Source organism: Capra hircus, chromosome 10 (genome assembly GCF_001704415.2).
Source record: "Capra hircus breed San Clemente chromosome 10, ASM170441v1, whole genome shotgun sequence".
NCBI classification, from domain to species: domain Eukaryota; kingdom Metazoa; phylum Chordata; class Mammalia; order Artiodactyla; family Bovidae; genus Capra; species Capra hircus.
In genome coordinates, this window is record NC_030817.1 from 79,418,647 (window position 1) to 79,432,710 (window position 14,064).

Consider the following 14,064-nt stretch of genomic DNA (forward strand, 5'->3'; position numbering starts at 1 on the left):
AAGGTCCAGGAAAAAAATGTAATTTCTTCCTAACTTTTAGGACTTCCCTGGTGATACAGCGGTTAAGACTTCATTTTCTAATGCAGGTGGTGTGGGTTCAGTCTCTGATTGGGGAGCTAAGATCCCTCACAGCCTCAGGGCCAAAACACCGAAACATAAAACAAGCAACATTGTAACAAACTCAATAAAGACTTTAAAAAATGCCCCACATCACAAAAAAAAAAAAGGCAACTCACCAAACTCCTTAATAAAGCATGTGCTATAGATTGTGCTTTCCAAAGATATCTAGGAAACATCTCCCATCCCATGGGTGCTTTTCACACACTGTGATTTTAACACTCTGCCCATCAAGAGATAGGGTCTGTGCCTCTTCTTTGGAAACTGGATGGTATTCTGTGAATGTTTCTACCCACATAGTACTGTAGCAGGAGGGATACCATGCAACTTCAGAGGCTAGGTCATAAAAGGCAATGCAACTTCCACTTTGCTTGCTTGGATACTCATTCTTAAAGCCTTCGGTCACAAGTAGAACAGTCTGACTGCACTGAGGCTGTCATTACGGGAGAAAGCTCATCATAGTCCATAAGGAGAGACCACAGGGAAAAGCCGCAACCCAACTTGAGAAAAAGATGCCCGTCTAGTCCCCATCTGCTTCAACATTCCTCTGTTTTACAGCTCCTGCCACCATCTAACTACAATCACATAAGAGCCTGAGCCAGAACTGCCCCCACTTAGCTCTTTACAAATTCCTGAGAAGAACCATGAAAGAATAAAATGACTGTTTGAAGTCACTTAGTTTTGTGTGATTTGTTACACAGTGATAAAAACAAGAACAGTCTATAAAGACCTGAACAACTTATCTGAAAGACCTTCATCTACCTCTACAAGCCAACTCTCAACATTTCCTACCTCAAACTCAGTATCTGAACCCCTGAGACTCCCCTGGTGGTGCAGGAGTTAAGAATCTGCCTGCCACTGCAGAGGATATGGGTTCAGTTCCTGGTCTGGGAAGATCCCACATGCCTCGGGGCAACTAAGCCCAGGCACCACGGCAACCGAAGCCCTCACACCGAGAGCCCGTGTTCCACAGGCAGAGAAACCACTGCAATGTGAAGCCTGCACACCGCAACGAAGAACAGTCCCCGCTTACAGAAGCTAGAGAGAGCCTGGGTGCAGCAACGAAGACCCAGTGCAGCCAAAAATAAATAAATAAAAATCTTTTAAAAATAAACAAATAAAGTTTATTAAAAAAAAAAAAAAAAGACTCCAAGCTTCTACTGCAGGGGGCGACCAGGTTTGAGCCCCGGTGAAGGAACTAAGCTCCCATATGCCAAGCAGCCAAACCAAAAACAAGAAAACTTGAACTTGAACTCCTTTCAGTGTCTCAAAGATGTCCCTTCTTGTCTTCGGGTTTTCATACGTCCGTTCTTGCTGCTTGAGATGCTCCTCTTCCCTCTCTACTCTCGGTTAATTCTTCTTCATCTAGGCGCCAATTTAAACTTCCTTTTAGAGAGTTTTCAAACCCCTAGGCTAGTTCAGTTTTCCTCCTGAAGCTCCCTGTGCCTTGAAAATCACAATGCTTATCATGATCTACTGTAATCTTGAGTTACCCATCCTGCAAACACACAAGCACAACACACACTGAGACCTTCATAAAGTCAATGACCAGCGCTGGGAAAATGGCAAGTGTTTCGTGAATATTTGCTGAATGTTCAGTCTCAGCCCCATCTCTTCCCTGAGCTCCCAAAGGGCACACCCACCTACCATCCTACAAGTAAATTTCAACTTCAACATGATTCTCTCCTCCCCTTCCCCATAAGTGATGCCACTACCTACCAGCTGCCCAAACCAGAAACCTCATCTCATCATTGAAAGAAGTATGCATCAGGCTCCTCTCTGTTTCTCTGTTGGGTGTACAGTGGACCATAAGACAGGCTCAGCCCCTGTGGCACAGACTCACAGGCTTGTGGATGTTTTCCTCACTACCTGTCTCTCTTACGCCAGACATTCCAGTAAGAGTTATTGGTTGCACCAGTAATAATTTCTTAATACTCTCCTATCTATCCTGTCCACCTCACCTACTGCTGCCCTAGTTCAGGCTTTTCTAGTTTTGCCTAAATCCCTAAGAGAGCTTCCTAACCCGTGTCTCTGCCTCCAGCCTTGCTCTTATGTCCCACCCCGACTGCATCCCTTCCTCCTTCAAATCCTGTAACAGCTCCTTGTATGCTTCGGAAGAAAATCTAAACCTACTAGGAAGGTTTGGCCTTGTGCACTAACCCCTTACACCCCTTGTGCCCTCACATCCCACAGTCCCCCACACATACCCCACACCCCCACACTTCTTCTCACCTTGTCCCTTAACATTGCCTTTCCCTGGGCCTAGAATTCCTTGCCCCTTCGCCACTTAACAGATATTTACTAAGTACCTAGCAGACATCAGTACACAGCACTGATCAAGGTGCCAGAGACTCAGTAGTGAGCAAAACCAAGTCCTTACTCTCATGACGTTTATACTCTAGAGGGAGAGAGACAATAAGCAAATACATAATCAATGTCAGGTGGTAAGGAGTCTATAGACAAGAGACTTCCCTGGCGGCCCTGTGGTTAAGACTCTGCACTTCCACTGCAGGGGGCACGGGTTCCACCCTTGTTTGAGGGAACTAAGATCTTGCATGGCTCACTGCATGACCGAAAAAAAGCCTCTACAGAGAAAAATAAACCAGCTAGAAGACTGAGAGCAAGCATTTTAGACAAGGCAAGCCTTCAGCAAGGTAATGTTTGTGCAAAGACATGATGGAGTGAGGGAATAAATTCTAAGGGTGTCTGGGGGAAGAGTCTTCCAGGAAAAATAAGTACAAAGTCCCTGAAGCAGGTACATTCTAGGAAAACTGGAAGAAAAGCAATAAGGTCAGAAGCTGGAGCAGAGAGTGGGGGCAAGAGGTCTGAGGCAAGTTACTTATTGTCAGATGGCATTGGCCTTGCGGGCTGTGGTGAGTGGGTGTTTCATGGGCCCCTTGACTTCTTTCCATCCTTCAGTGTTGAGAGTGGATCTCATCTCCCGCTCCCAGCGCTCATTAGCCCACCCCACCCACTCCCAGCGCTCATCACATACAACTGACTACTTTTGCTCTTCTAGTCCACCGACTGCGAGCTCCCTGCAGGAAGGGCTCTTAACCTTTCAGCTCCATATTTCATAGAACCCACCACATTCAGTAAATTTTCCTCAAATAGTCAAAACTTTCTTTGTTCTGGTTACGTGCCCTGCAAACAATTCCCGGATTACAATTAATAGATGGGTTCCCCAGTGACTATAGTATTAGGAAAGGGGTGTCTTGATCATGAACATATGACTTCTGGTCATTAGAAACCATACAGGTATGTTCACCATGTACACTAATAGGCTGACATCATCATGGACACATCAGCCTCTTTTTAGGTAAGTGTGGTGGTGATGGTGTAGTCACTAAGTCATGTCTGACTCTCTGCGACCCCATGGACTGTAGCCCAACAGGCTCCTTTGTCTATGGGATTTTACAGGCAAGAATACAAGAGCAGGTTGACATTTCCTTTTCCAGGGGATCTTCCCAACCCAGAGATCAAACCTGCATCTCCTGCATTGGCAGGGGGATTCTTTACCACTCACTGAGCCACCAGGGAAACCCAGGTAAGCGTGACTTGGTGGGAAAACGACAACTCTGCGTCACAACAAAGGCATGGCTCCTGAAAGGGCATATGAACAGCTCAGCAGAAGCCCCAGACACCCCCCTTCAACCTCATCAGTCATGACTGACTGCCCACCTCCCTATTTCAGAAGGTAACCCCATCAACCTTCCATCTGTCCAAGCCTGAATCCTTAGCATCATCTCTGAGAGCTTGTATGTCCTCCACAACCAGAATCAGAAATTCTACCTATTTCTTTATCTATTCCTTCATCTCCCTTACAGTGTAGGCCTTCACCACTCTTCAGGTTTCAGCTCCCTAACCTGGTCTCCCTACCTTCTATCCCTCACTTTTTTCAAAAACATTCTCCACAAAGTCAGAGTTCCTCTTCAAAGCAACTCTTGACTTCCTGTCTCCACTTCTTTTTTTTTTTTTTTCCCATGTCTCCACTTAAAGTCAAAAATTCTTGCCTGCTCTCAAGATAAAGTCTAACCTGTTTAGGCCCCTGCTGAGCTGGCCCTGAGGGTACATTTCCAGACTCTCCCTTCTCACCCTTCTCCTACCCACATTCCAGCCACATCAACCACCTGGAATTCTTGAACCTGGACTGGTTCTGTGCCTTTTTGCACCCAGCACCTTCATACGCAGTTCCCTCTGTGAGAAATGTCTGAGGAGACAGCTATGTATATATTCAAATTTCAGTGCAGACATCACAGTCCCTGCGCTATCTTCCTAAGCACTCCTCCCACAAGAAGAAAGCCATCTTGTCTGCTCCTAGAGTATCTCTTTCCTGGCTGCTTGTAAACCTTTTCCTCTCCTTACTTCTAGGTTTTCTCTTGAAGGATTGTCATTTAGTCACTAAGTCGTATCTGACTCTCTTGCGACCCCATGGACTGTAGCCCGCCAGGCTTCTCTGTCCACGGAGTTTCCCAGGCAAAAATGCTGGAGTGTGTTGCCATTTCCTTCTCCAGGGACTCGTCCGGCTCCAGGGATTGACCTCGGGCCTCCTGCACTTCAGGAAGATTCTTTACCTACGGAGCCACTCCTGAAGGGTTATGGTTAGATAAATGAGATATTACTGCCTAGATGCTATCTGGACAGACTGCCTTAGCATCTGACTTGTACTGTGTGTGTTCAGTTGCTCAGTCGTGTCCAATTCTTTGTGGCCCCATGTACTGTAGCCTGACAGGGTCCTCCATCCATGAGATTCTCCAGGCAGTAATACTGGAGTGGGTTGCCATTCCCTACTCCACTGACTTGTACTGAGTGCTCATTAAACAAAAGCTGAAGGAAGAAACTCATGAATTATATGCCCCTAAATTCTTACTTACAATCTCAGTTGCCCTTCTGAACCTTCTTGCAGATCTCTGTGTGCCTCTGAAGATTATTAGAGATAGAACAAAGTCCTACAAGCTACCGGGAGAGGGCAATTTTAAACATCACAATCATTGAAACGGTATACTTGAGTCATGATTTTTGATTTTCACTGAATCTCACGTCATGCTCCTAGAACCTTGGAAGTAACAAGTCACTACACACAGTTATTGAGCCAGCCTCAAACACAAGTCTGGTATGCTTTTCACTCTATCTCAAATATATGCCATAAAACCAGGCACAAAGCTCTGTCTTTTATTAACCAGGGAGCTGTCCAGACTAATCATAACTGTGGCTACTTAACATATATTCTGAGGAAGACGCACATGTGTGCCATGGGTACCTAGTACACAAGAGTTTGAGTACCTCCCTACTCCCAAACTAGAAGCAGCAAATTAAAAAGACTACTGAAGGCAGGCCCAAGGTCAGAATCAAGGGGAAACAGCTGTCAGAGAAGACACAGATCAAAATCATGAAAGGAGAAAACCTGAGGCCCTGAAGTCAAGCCAGTCCTCTGAGGCCACTGAAGAAGCAAATATTTATCCCCACCCCAGGGGCCTGGAAAGGCCTCAGTCATATAAGCTTTGACATGTACAGCGGGGTGACCCTGAGTCACACACACGAGTCACATTATGCAGGCAAGAATACATAGCGCTGGTTTGAAAGAGATTTCAATCAAGACAGCTAAAGTAGAATTCCAGGGCTTAAAGGAATGCAGCTGTCTTGGAAATCTTACTTAGGTGGAATAATCCTTACTCTACACAACATATGTAACTATATGCCCACGTCTGAGGCGACTCCAAGACCAACAGATCCTAAAATTAGTTTCACTAGTAAGTCATCCTACCAAATCATCTGTTAATGATGCCAAAGAAAACTACAGATCATATTTAAGACCTCAAGGGAAAATTCCCTTCCTACAACACAGGGCAGTGGCTTTGCCCCTTCCTGAGCAGTGCCAGCATGACACACAGCCCCACACACAGCCCAAGCCCACGCACGGGCACAGGCAGCACAGGAGGCGCCCACAGAGCACAGCGGCTCTCTGCACAACCGCCATAGGAGAGGGGCTGGAGAGGGAGCTAAGAGTGAAATGGGGCGGCAGAAAAACTGAAAGGGAAGAGCACACGAGGGTGACGAGAGGCTTAATCCAGCAAGCCGACGCCCACCAGGTACACACTCAGCTGTACCTGACACAAACGCCTGTGCCCCATGGCTGCCCCAAATCAGCTTCCCCACAGCAGGCGCAGGGAGGGATCTCCAAGGCCCTAGGGCCTCCCACGCTGGGAGGGCACTTTTCCAGAGCAGAGGCAGCCGAGGGATGGGGCTGCAGAGGATCAGCTCCTGGGCACTTCTACGTGGCTTTGCTAAATGTACAAATTTAAATAATATTTATGAGATAGAGAAAAGGCCAGGGTAGGTTGAAATGATAGTTTTAAGAATCTAAGGACTTCCCTGGTGGTCCAGTGGCTGAGACTCCATGTTTCTAATACTGGGGGCCAGGGTTCGATTCCTGGTCAGGGAATTAGATCCCACATGCTGCAACTAAGACCTGGCTCAGCCAAATAAATAAATATTAAAAAAAAAAAAAAAAGAAGAAGAAGACCCTAGCCCACAAAGAATGTAAACTGGTACAGCTACTATGGAGAACAGTATAGAGGTTCTTCAGAAAAAAACTGAAACAGAGTTGCCATATGATCCAGCAATCCCACTCCTGGCAGATACCTGGACAAAACTGTAATTCAAAGTGATACGTGAAGCCCTGTGTTCACAGCAGCACCATTCACAACTGCCAAGACATGAAAACAAACTAAATGTCCATTGACTGATGAATGGATGCAGCGTATATACACAATGGAATATTAGTCAGCCATAAAAAAGAATGAAAGAATGCCATTTGCAGCAACGTGGATGGACCTAGAGGTTATCATACAAAGTGAAGTCAAACAAAGACAAATAGCATATGAATCACTTATATATGAAATCCAAAACATGGCACAAATATACAGACTCAAGGAGAAGACCTGTGCTTGCCAAGAGGGAGGGGGGAGAGGAGGGAAGGACTGGGAGCTCGGGATTGGCAGACATCAATTATACATGGGCTCCCAGGTGGCATCAGTGGTAAAGAACCAACCTGCCAATACAGGAGATGTAATACATGTGGGTTCAATCCCCCGGGTTGGGAAGAATCCCTCAAGGAGGGCATGGCAACCCACTCCAGTATTCTTGCTTGGAGAACCCCATGGACAGAGAAGCCTAGTGGGCTATAGTCCATACAGCTGCAAAGAGTTGGACACGACTGAAGCAATTTAGCACCCACACAACTATTATATATAGAACAGATAAACAACAAGGTCTTACTGTATAGTACTGCTGCTACTAAGTCGCTTCAGTCGTGTCCGACTCTGTGCGACCCCATAGACGGCAGCCCATCAGGCTCCCCGTCCCTGGGATTCTCCAGGCCAAGAATGCTGGAGTGGGTAGCCATTTCCTTCTCCACTGTATAGTACAGGGAACTATATTCAATATCCTGTGATATTCCATAATGGGAATAAATATAAAAAAGAATGTATATGTATGTATAACTGAATCACTTTGCTGTACAGCAGAAATTAACACAACCCTATAAATCATACCTCAATAAAATAAGTTTAAAAAAAGAAAAGAATCTAGCCCACAAAAAACTCATGCAAACACAATAGGATATTCATGGGAGTGTTATCGGTAAGATTGAAAAACTGGAACCAACTGAAATTGCCATTAACAGAGGCCTGATTGGTTAAATAAACAATATAGCCTTAAAATTAACATGGAATAACTTGGAAGCTTTTTTTTTTTTTTTTCAGTAGATCTGTATGTCAAAAAGAACACTACTGATAAATTCTGGGAAAAAAATAACTGTAGAAATATGTGTACTATAACCCCATTTTTGTAAAACAGAACAAAACTATATCTCTTAAAGGTAAAGGTCAGCAAGGGCAGAGACTGTTAATGATGTTTGCAGTGAGAAGTTGGAAGAAAGGATTTATTTTTTTGGACACTGAAGCCCTTTGAATTTTCACACTTAGCACACACATGAACAACAGCAAAAGTGTTTGTCCGAGGCATTCCTTTCCAGCTCCTTATCAGCTAAGCTGACTCACACCCCAGCCTCTGCCCCAGCCCCACTTACAGATGCAGGCAGCAGCCAGCAGGCGGACAGCGGCATAGGGGGCCAAGCAGTTTGGGAAGATGGGCTGCACCAGGTAGTTGGCAAAGGTGATGGCGATGACGGCCTGGCTGGTGGGCTCGATGATGAGGAGCGAGGTCCAGAGACGGACGAAGGCAAGGAGTCCCCCAAAGGCCTCAAGGATGTAGGCGTAGCTGGCCCCAGATTTCTTAATGGTGGTGCCCAGTTCTGCATAACAAAGTGCCCCGAAGACAGAGAAGAGGCCCCCCATTGCCCAGACAACCAGGGAGAGGCCAAAGGAGGCACTGTAGATGAGCACGCCTTTGGGGGAGACAAAGATGCCTGAACCAATCATGTTCCCCACAATCAGGCACACGCCATTCAGCAGCGAGATCTCCTTCTTCAGCTTCACCTGCTCGGGCTTGGGGCTGGCCTCACTGCCCAAGAGGGTGGCATCCTTCTCATGGTGGGAGGCCATTTCATATTTAACGCCGTCAACCATAGTGGAGAAGAAAGCCTTCACCAGCTTCCTGGCATTGCCCTCTAAGGAAGAAAGATGAAGATATATATCAGGTTGGCAATTACAGAGAACTCTGCGCCACAGAAGCCAGCATAGGCAATCCACCCATGCCCACCATTTCGGGGACCTTTTGCCTCTGAATGGAATCTCTCCTCCATCTGGCTCATCAAAATGACTCCAATTTGAATCTTGAAAGAAAGGCACTCATTCCCCAGAGAGAAAACACGTTTTTCACTAGGCTGGCGCTTCCCGCCTGATTTACAAAATAGAAAACCAAATTCTGGTTCTATGAGCTCACTGGAGATAGGAAGACAAGCAATTTGGCAATTCCAAGATGTCACTATCATGACGTCAGCCTGTGTTTCAGCCTTACCCCCTAAAAATCTGTCTTCCCTCCAATTTCAGCCTCATCTGTCACGTGATGAGATGCAACCTTGGAAACCAAACTTGCAAGCAGCAAACCTGTGGGTTCTCAACACAACACTGCCCTTTTCACCCAAGGACCCTGGCTCTGGCAAACCTAAAGGCTTCAGAGATCTCTTTCTCTGGAAACTCACAGCCATGCCCCTGCTCAGGGAGCATCCCTTAACAACCGTCAGCTGAACTCTTCAGTCCCAGCAAAGCCCAAGCAGCCCAGCCCCATCCAGAAAGACAGGCCCTTCTCTTTTCCATGCTTTTCCTTTCCCAGATAACACAACCCCTAGTACTGCAGGCCTCTAGCCATCAAAACTCTGCATAGTTGCATCACCCAAAAAAAGTACGGATGAGAAATCGATGCTCCAAATGTACAGCCCAACTAGAGACAACTAGAGGCTGCTGATGACCACTCCCCACCCAGGTGTTGCCGCTGCAGAGACAACATCAAAGCCGAGGCAAGGAAACAGCTGACGGGGTAGCAAATGCCAGGCACCTCAGAGCAGCAAAAGCTAGGAGGAAGACAGGCCAGGCTGGCCAAGCAAGTGGATAGATCCTAGGGCTAGAGGCTCTCAGGAAAGGAGGCGACTGGACACGGCAGAGCAGCGAAGGGAGACTGGGCAAGATGAGGAGGGCTGAGCGGAAGGGGGGAAGCACACTCACTCCCCAGCCCTGAAGGAAGCAGGGCCCCGGCAGCAGCCAGCCACACAGAGACCAGCCTCTGGGAGCTGTGGTCTGATCCCTCCTGCGTTCCAGTAAAAGGAAAGGCTGGGCAAATGCTTGTGGATTTAAGTCAAATCAAGAAGTCAAGAAGGGAGGAGGGACGAAGAGAGAGGGGTGTTAAGCAACTGTCTGGGTCCAAGGTTCACTGGCCTTTCACATCTAGAAGAGGAAGGCTAGGAGCTCTTGGCTCAGCAGTTTCTGTGATAAGCAGGCGCTCTCTCAGGAATCTCCTTTGTCAGCTCTGCTCCAGGACTGGGGGCCCAGAAGAAAGGACTGATGGTCAGCTGAGTGCAGTTTCTGCAACCCCAGGGAAGTTCCCCCCCAACTCCGAGCAAATCAGCTGAGGACAGGGCTGCGCTGAGAAAGAAGGCACAGCCCTCTCTCCTGGTCCCCCAGGCCCCACCTTAGCCCGACTTCTCTCAACCCCCACAAGAAAGGCAGGAAGGCGGCACATTGTGAACAGAGGTTTGTTCACATGCAGATTAGAGAAGTGTAAGTACAGTCCAACTCGTGATCGAATGTCCTAAGAGAACTCTGCACACTTCCCCACATACAGTGACAGTGGCTGCCCGAAATTTGTGCCATGACCGGAGGGCTGAGCCCAGGCTGCTTCCAAGATCAAAATATGAGACTCAAACCTCTGACTGTATCTGTGGCCCACTCGCATGCCCTTTCATCCTTGAGAAAATATACCAGGATCTCTGCATAAATTCCCACAAACACCTGCCCCAAATACAAGTTTACTCCAATGTCCTTAAAATATGGGGAAAGAATTTTTATTTCCAGAATTTTTATTCTGGAAAGAACCTCTCCAGAGCTATACTGGAGAGGTCCAAAACAGAGGAAGTTGAGCGTTTGAGGGAAAGCAAAAATTCTGTTTCTTATGCAGACGCTTTAACCTCTGAGCCACCAGGGAAGCCCTTTTTACAGGCTACTTAAAATAAATTTGGTATTCCTGGTTTCTTTTACCAATAGAAATGTGTTCATTTTGAAATGCAACTGTCTTTCTATCCCTTCTCATGCCCTTTCACAGCCTCTTTCCTTATTCAATTATCAGAGAACTAAGATCTAAAAAGCTCCAGGGGGCCTTATCTCCACCCTACAACCTCCCAATCTAGTCCTTTAAACTTTTTTTTTCCCCAGGAAGCTGATTCTGCTGTTAGCCTCCCCAGAGATCACGTGTCTCCCAAGCCACCCTCACAAAAACATCTTGAAATCCATCCAGAAGACTGTCCTTTTCTCCCAGCTCCCCGCTAAATGCTTCTATAACAGTGAAAGTGAAAGTGAAGTCGCTCAGTGTCCGACTCTTTGCAACCCCATGGACTGTAGCCTACCAGACTCCTCTGTCCATGGGATTTTCCAGGCAATAGTACTGGAGTAGATTGCCATAACTGTCATTTATTGAGCACTTACCTAAGCCAGAAACACTGCTAAACATCTACATGCCTTATCTCATTTAATTCCTCCAGCAGCCCATAAGGCAGACACTAAGTCACTTCCCAGGATGCCAAAGTAGCAAGGTAGGTGGGCAGGCTAGCCAACACAACCCAAGCTCTGTTTCTTCAGCCTCCCCACCCACTCTGACCTGCCCAGTCTCTAGCCCTCCTCTTAGGCAAGAAAGCACTTTAGATGGCTCCCTAATGAATTATCTACAGGAGGATGTGATTAGAATAAAAGAAAGTCTCTGCCATCCTTCAGCCTGAAGTCCAGGCTAAAGACTCCAACAAAGCCTGTCCATCTCCTTCCTAATTGCTTCTTCCTTTTCTCATCCCTTTGCAGGGATAAGTGGCAATTACAAGTCCTCCTGGCAGTGCTGCTATTAGGGTGCCCACTTCTAAAGCAAACAAAACACATGGAAACACATCATCATGCCAGGCTTTTTAAGATCAAATTCCCTGGCACCAAGGATGGGCATGTGTCCTAATGGGACATAGTGGAAAGGGATGAAGGAGACGAGGGAAGAGGAAACTGCGACAGTAAGTGGGGAGAGACGTGTGCAGGGTTTAGTTCCTGGTTGGTCCTACCTGAAAAGTGAAATCTTCATCACCCACTGGGGGTGAAACTCACATTCCAGCAAACAGCACACCCTAGTGGTCTCACCAGGAAATGCTATATCTATAAGAGTAGAATCCTCTTCTTAGCCTACTCTTCAATAAACCTGCTCAAACTCCACAGAGGAGGCTGACTTAAGAGAAAAGATGCCCCATCTTTTCTCAACTACTGCCCAGCACCAGCTCTGTGGGCAGGAAGGGACATCGTTGGTGGTTCACATTCCTTCCTAAGACCCCAGCTCTCAGGGTAATGCCTCCAACCATTCAGGCACCCTGGGACCAGCATGACCTGCCCTGAACTGTTCTTACCCCAGGCTTTTCAAGAGAATCTTGCAGGGTCTAGAACCTCAGGAGATAACCAGTTTTCCTGAGGTGCATGCATCTCTGAGGACCTAGTGGAGATTCCAGGACAACACATTCATCCAACAGAAGAAGTTTCAGATTCAGGGGTTCAGGGAACACAAGAAGCAGGGCTCAAAGCAGGCAGTGCCAGGCACAGCAGCCAGTGAAGCCCCTTGCCCTGACGCCTCCCCTGAATGGCAAAACCGAAACACACTTCCTCCAGGAACCAGCATACAGTTCTTCAGTCAAGCTCAGGTTGCTAAGGTGAGAAGGTACTTTCTCCCCCAGGTACTTTCTCTCCTGTCATCCTAGCTCCAGCCGGACTGGGCTGGCTCCCCAAACAATAGAAACAGAAATCAGACACACTCTGCTACAGCTGAATTCCCCCCATCTCCCCAAGCTGGAAGCTCAGCTCCTCCCTCCCCAGTTCTCCATTTGTTTTTCTGTATTTCACTACAACAGTCCCTTAAAAAAAAAAAGAAAAGTGCAACAAGCAAGAAAGTATTTACTTCAATGACCATGGCTTCCACTAACATAGGGCTGAAGTCTCAGGGCAGAGGGCTGAGACTGCGGAGGGCTAAGGCTAGGAAACAAGCAATTTTCAGGACTCACTCCATTCTCCTCCGGTACGCACTTTCCCTCTTGCCCATTGTCCCTCCCATCCCATCACTTACCTGCCTTTGGGCAGATGCAAGGAGGAGCTACCAGCACTCTGGAAGAGGGGCCAGTGCTGGGAAAGGGAACAAGGGGTAAGGCTCAAGCTCCAGTAACTGTTGACTCTGAGGAGCAGAAAAGGCAGAGGGTGACTCCGGGGACCGAAACGGAAAACAGGAAAACACATGTGTGACTCTGGCCGGCAGTGGGGAGGGGCCAGGGAAAGAGTTGGAGCTGGGACTGCCTGTTCAGACCCTGAGGACCTCAACGGCTGCCTGCCTCCAGGCACCTTCTCCACTCAGAGCCTCAGTCCCTCCCCCCACCTGCCTCAGTCCCTGAAGTACCTGGTTGTCCTACATTTACTCAGTTCTTAAGTTCTCCCAGTGACCTAGGGTACTCTCTTGATGCCCTTTGCATGCGTGCATGCTCAGTGGCTTCAGACTCTTTGTGACCCCATGGACTGTAGTCCACCAGGCTCCTCTGTCTATTGGATTCACCACGCAAGAATACTGGAGAGGGTTGCAATGCCCTCCTCCAGAGGATTTTCCCAGTCCAGGAATCAAACCCATGTCTCCTGTGTCTCCTGCATTGCAGGTGGATTCTTTACCACTGAGCCACCAGGGAAGACCCTTGATGCCCTTTTCCCCTAGCCCCTCATTCCATTCCCTGCTCAACCCAGTCACATACTATCCTTGCTCCTGTGCAGGGCACAAGATCCACGGTTAGGGCGTTAGAACTCTGTGCTCCCATCTCAAAAGCCTCAGCCACTTCAATCCCTATATAAGGCAACACGTGCCAAGGAAGGCCAGTTGTAGGGGGCACGGCCACATGCATACCCAAACACTAAGCAAACCTACTCACACCTCAGGTCCCCAACTGGTTCAGGTGATGCGTGGCAACCCAGGTAAGAGCCAGGCAAGTGGACCAGAGCAAGCCCTGGCACCCTGGGCAATCTAATCAGTTGGCACCCCCTCAAACCAAGATTATTTAAATATCTGTTGAATGTTTGCTCAGCAGAAGTGGGGGAATACCGACGGAATAAAAATTGGAAGTCTCATTCTTTCAAGAGTAGAGTTTAAGGCATGAATTCATTACATGCAGTTTTCTGAAGCAGACAGTTTCTTGGTGGGCATATCAAATGATTTTGAATGTAGACA

The 14,064-nt window shown here is 47.5% G+C and overlaps 1 protein-coding gene across 3 annotated transcripts in view; it reads right to left on the reverse strand.

Annotated features, from left to right (window-relative positions):
- The window catches only part of SLC7A7 (solute carrier family 7 member 7), a 34,306-nt gene that overhangs the window by 18,168 nt on the left and 2,074 nt on the right, over positions 1-14,064 (reverse strand). For 2 of the 3 annotated variants that reach the window (XM_013966889.2, XM_013966888.2), the window contains 2 exons: positions 12,928-13,032; positions 8,207-8,746 (listed from right to left, as the gene is read on the reverse strand). In XM_013966889.2, coding sequence (XP_013822343.1) covers positions 8,207-8,705 — 499 coding nt within the window. In that variant the 5' untranslated portion in view covers positions 8,706-8,746; positions 12,928-13,032. Of the gene's footprint in view, positions 1-8,206; positions 8,747-9,800; positions 9,946-12,927; positions 13,033-14,064 lie in introns of those variants that run through there. The other variant, XM_005685276.3, reaches the window with a different exon arrangement.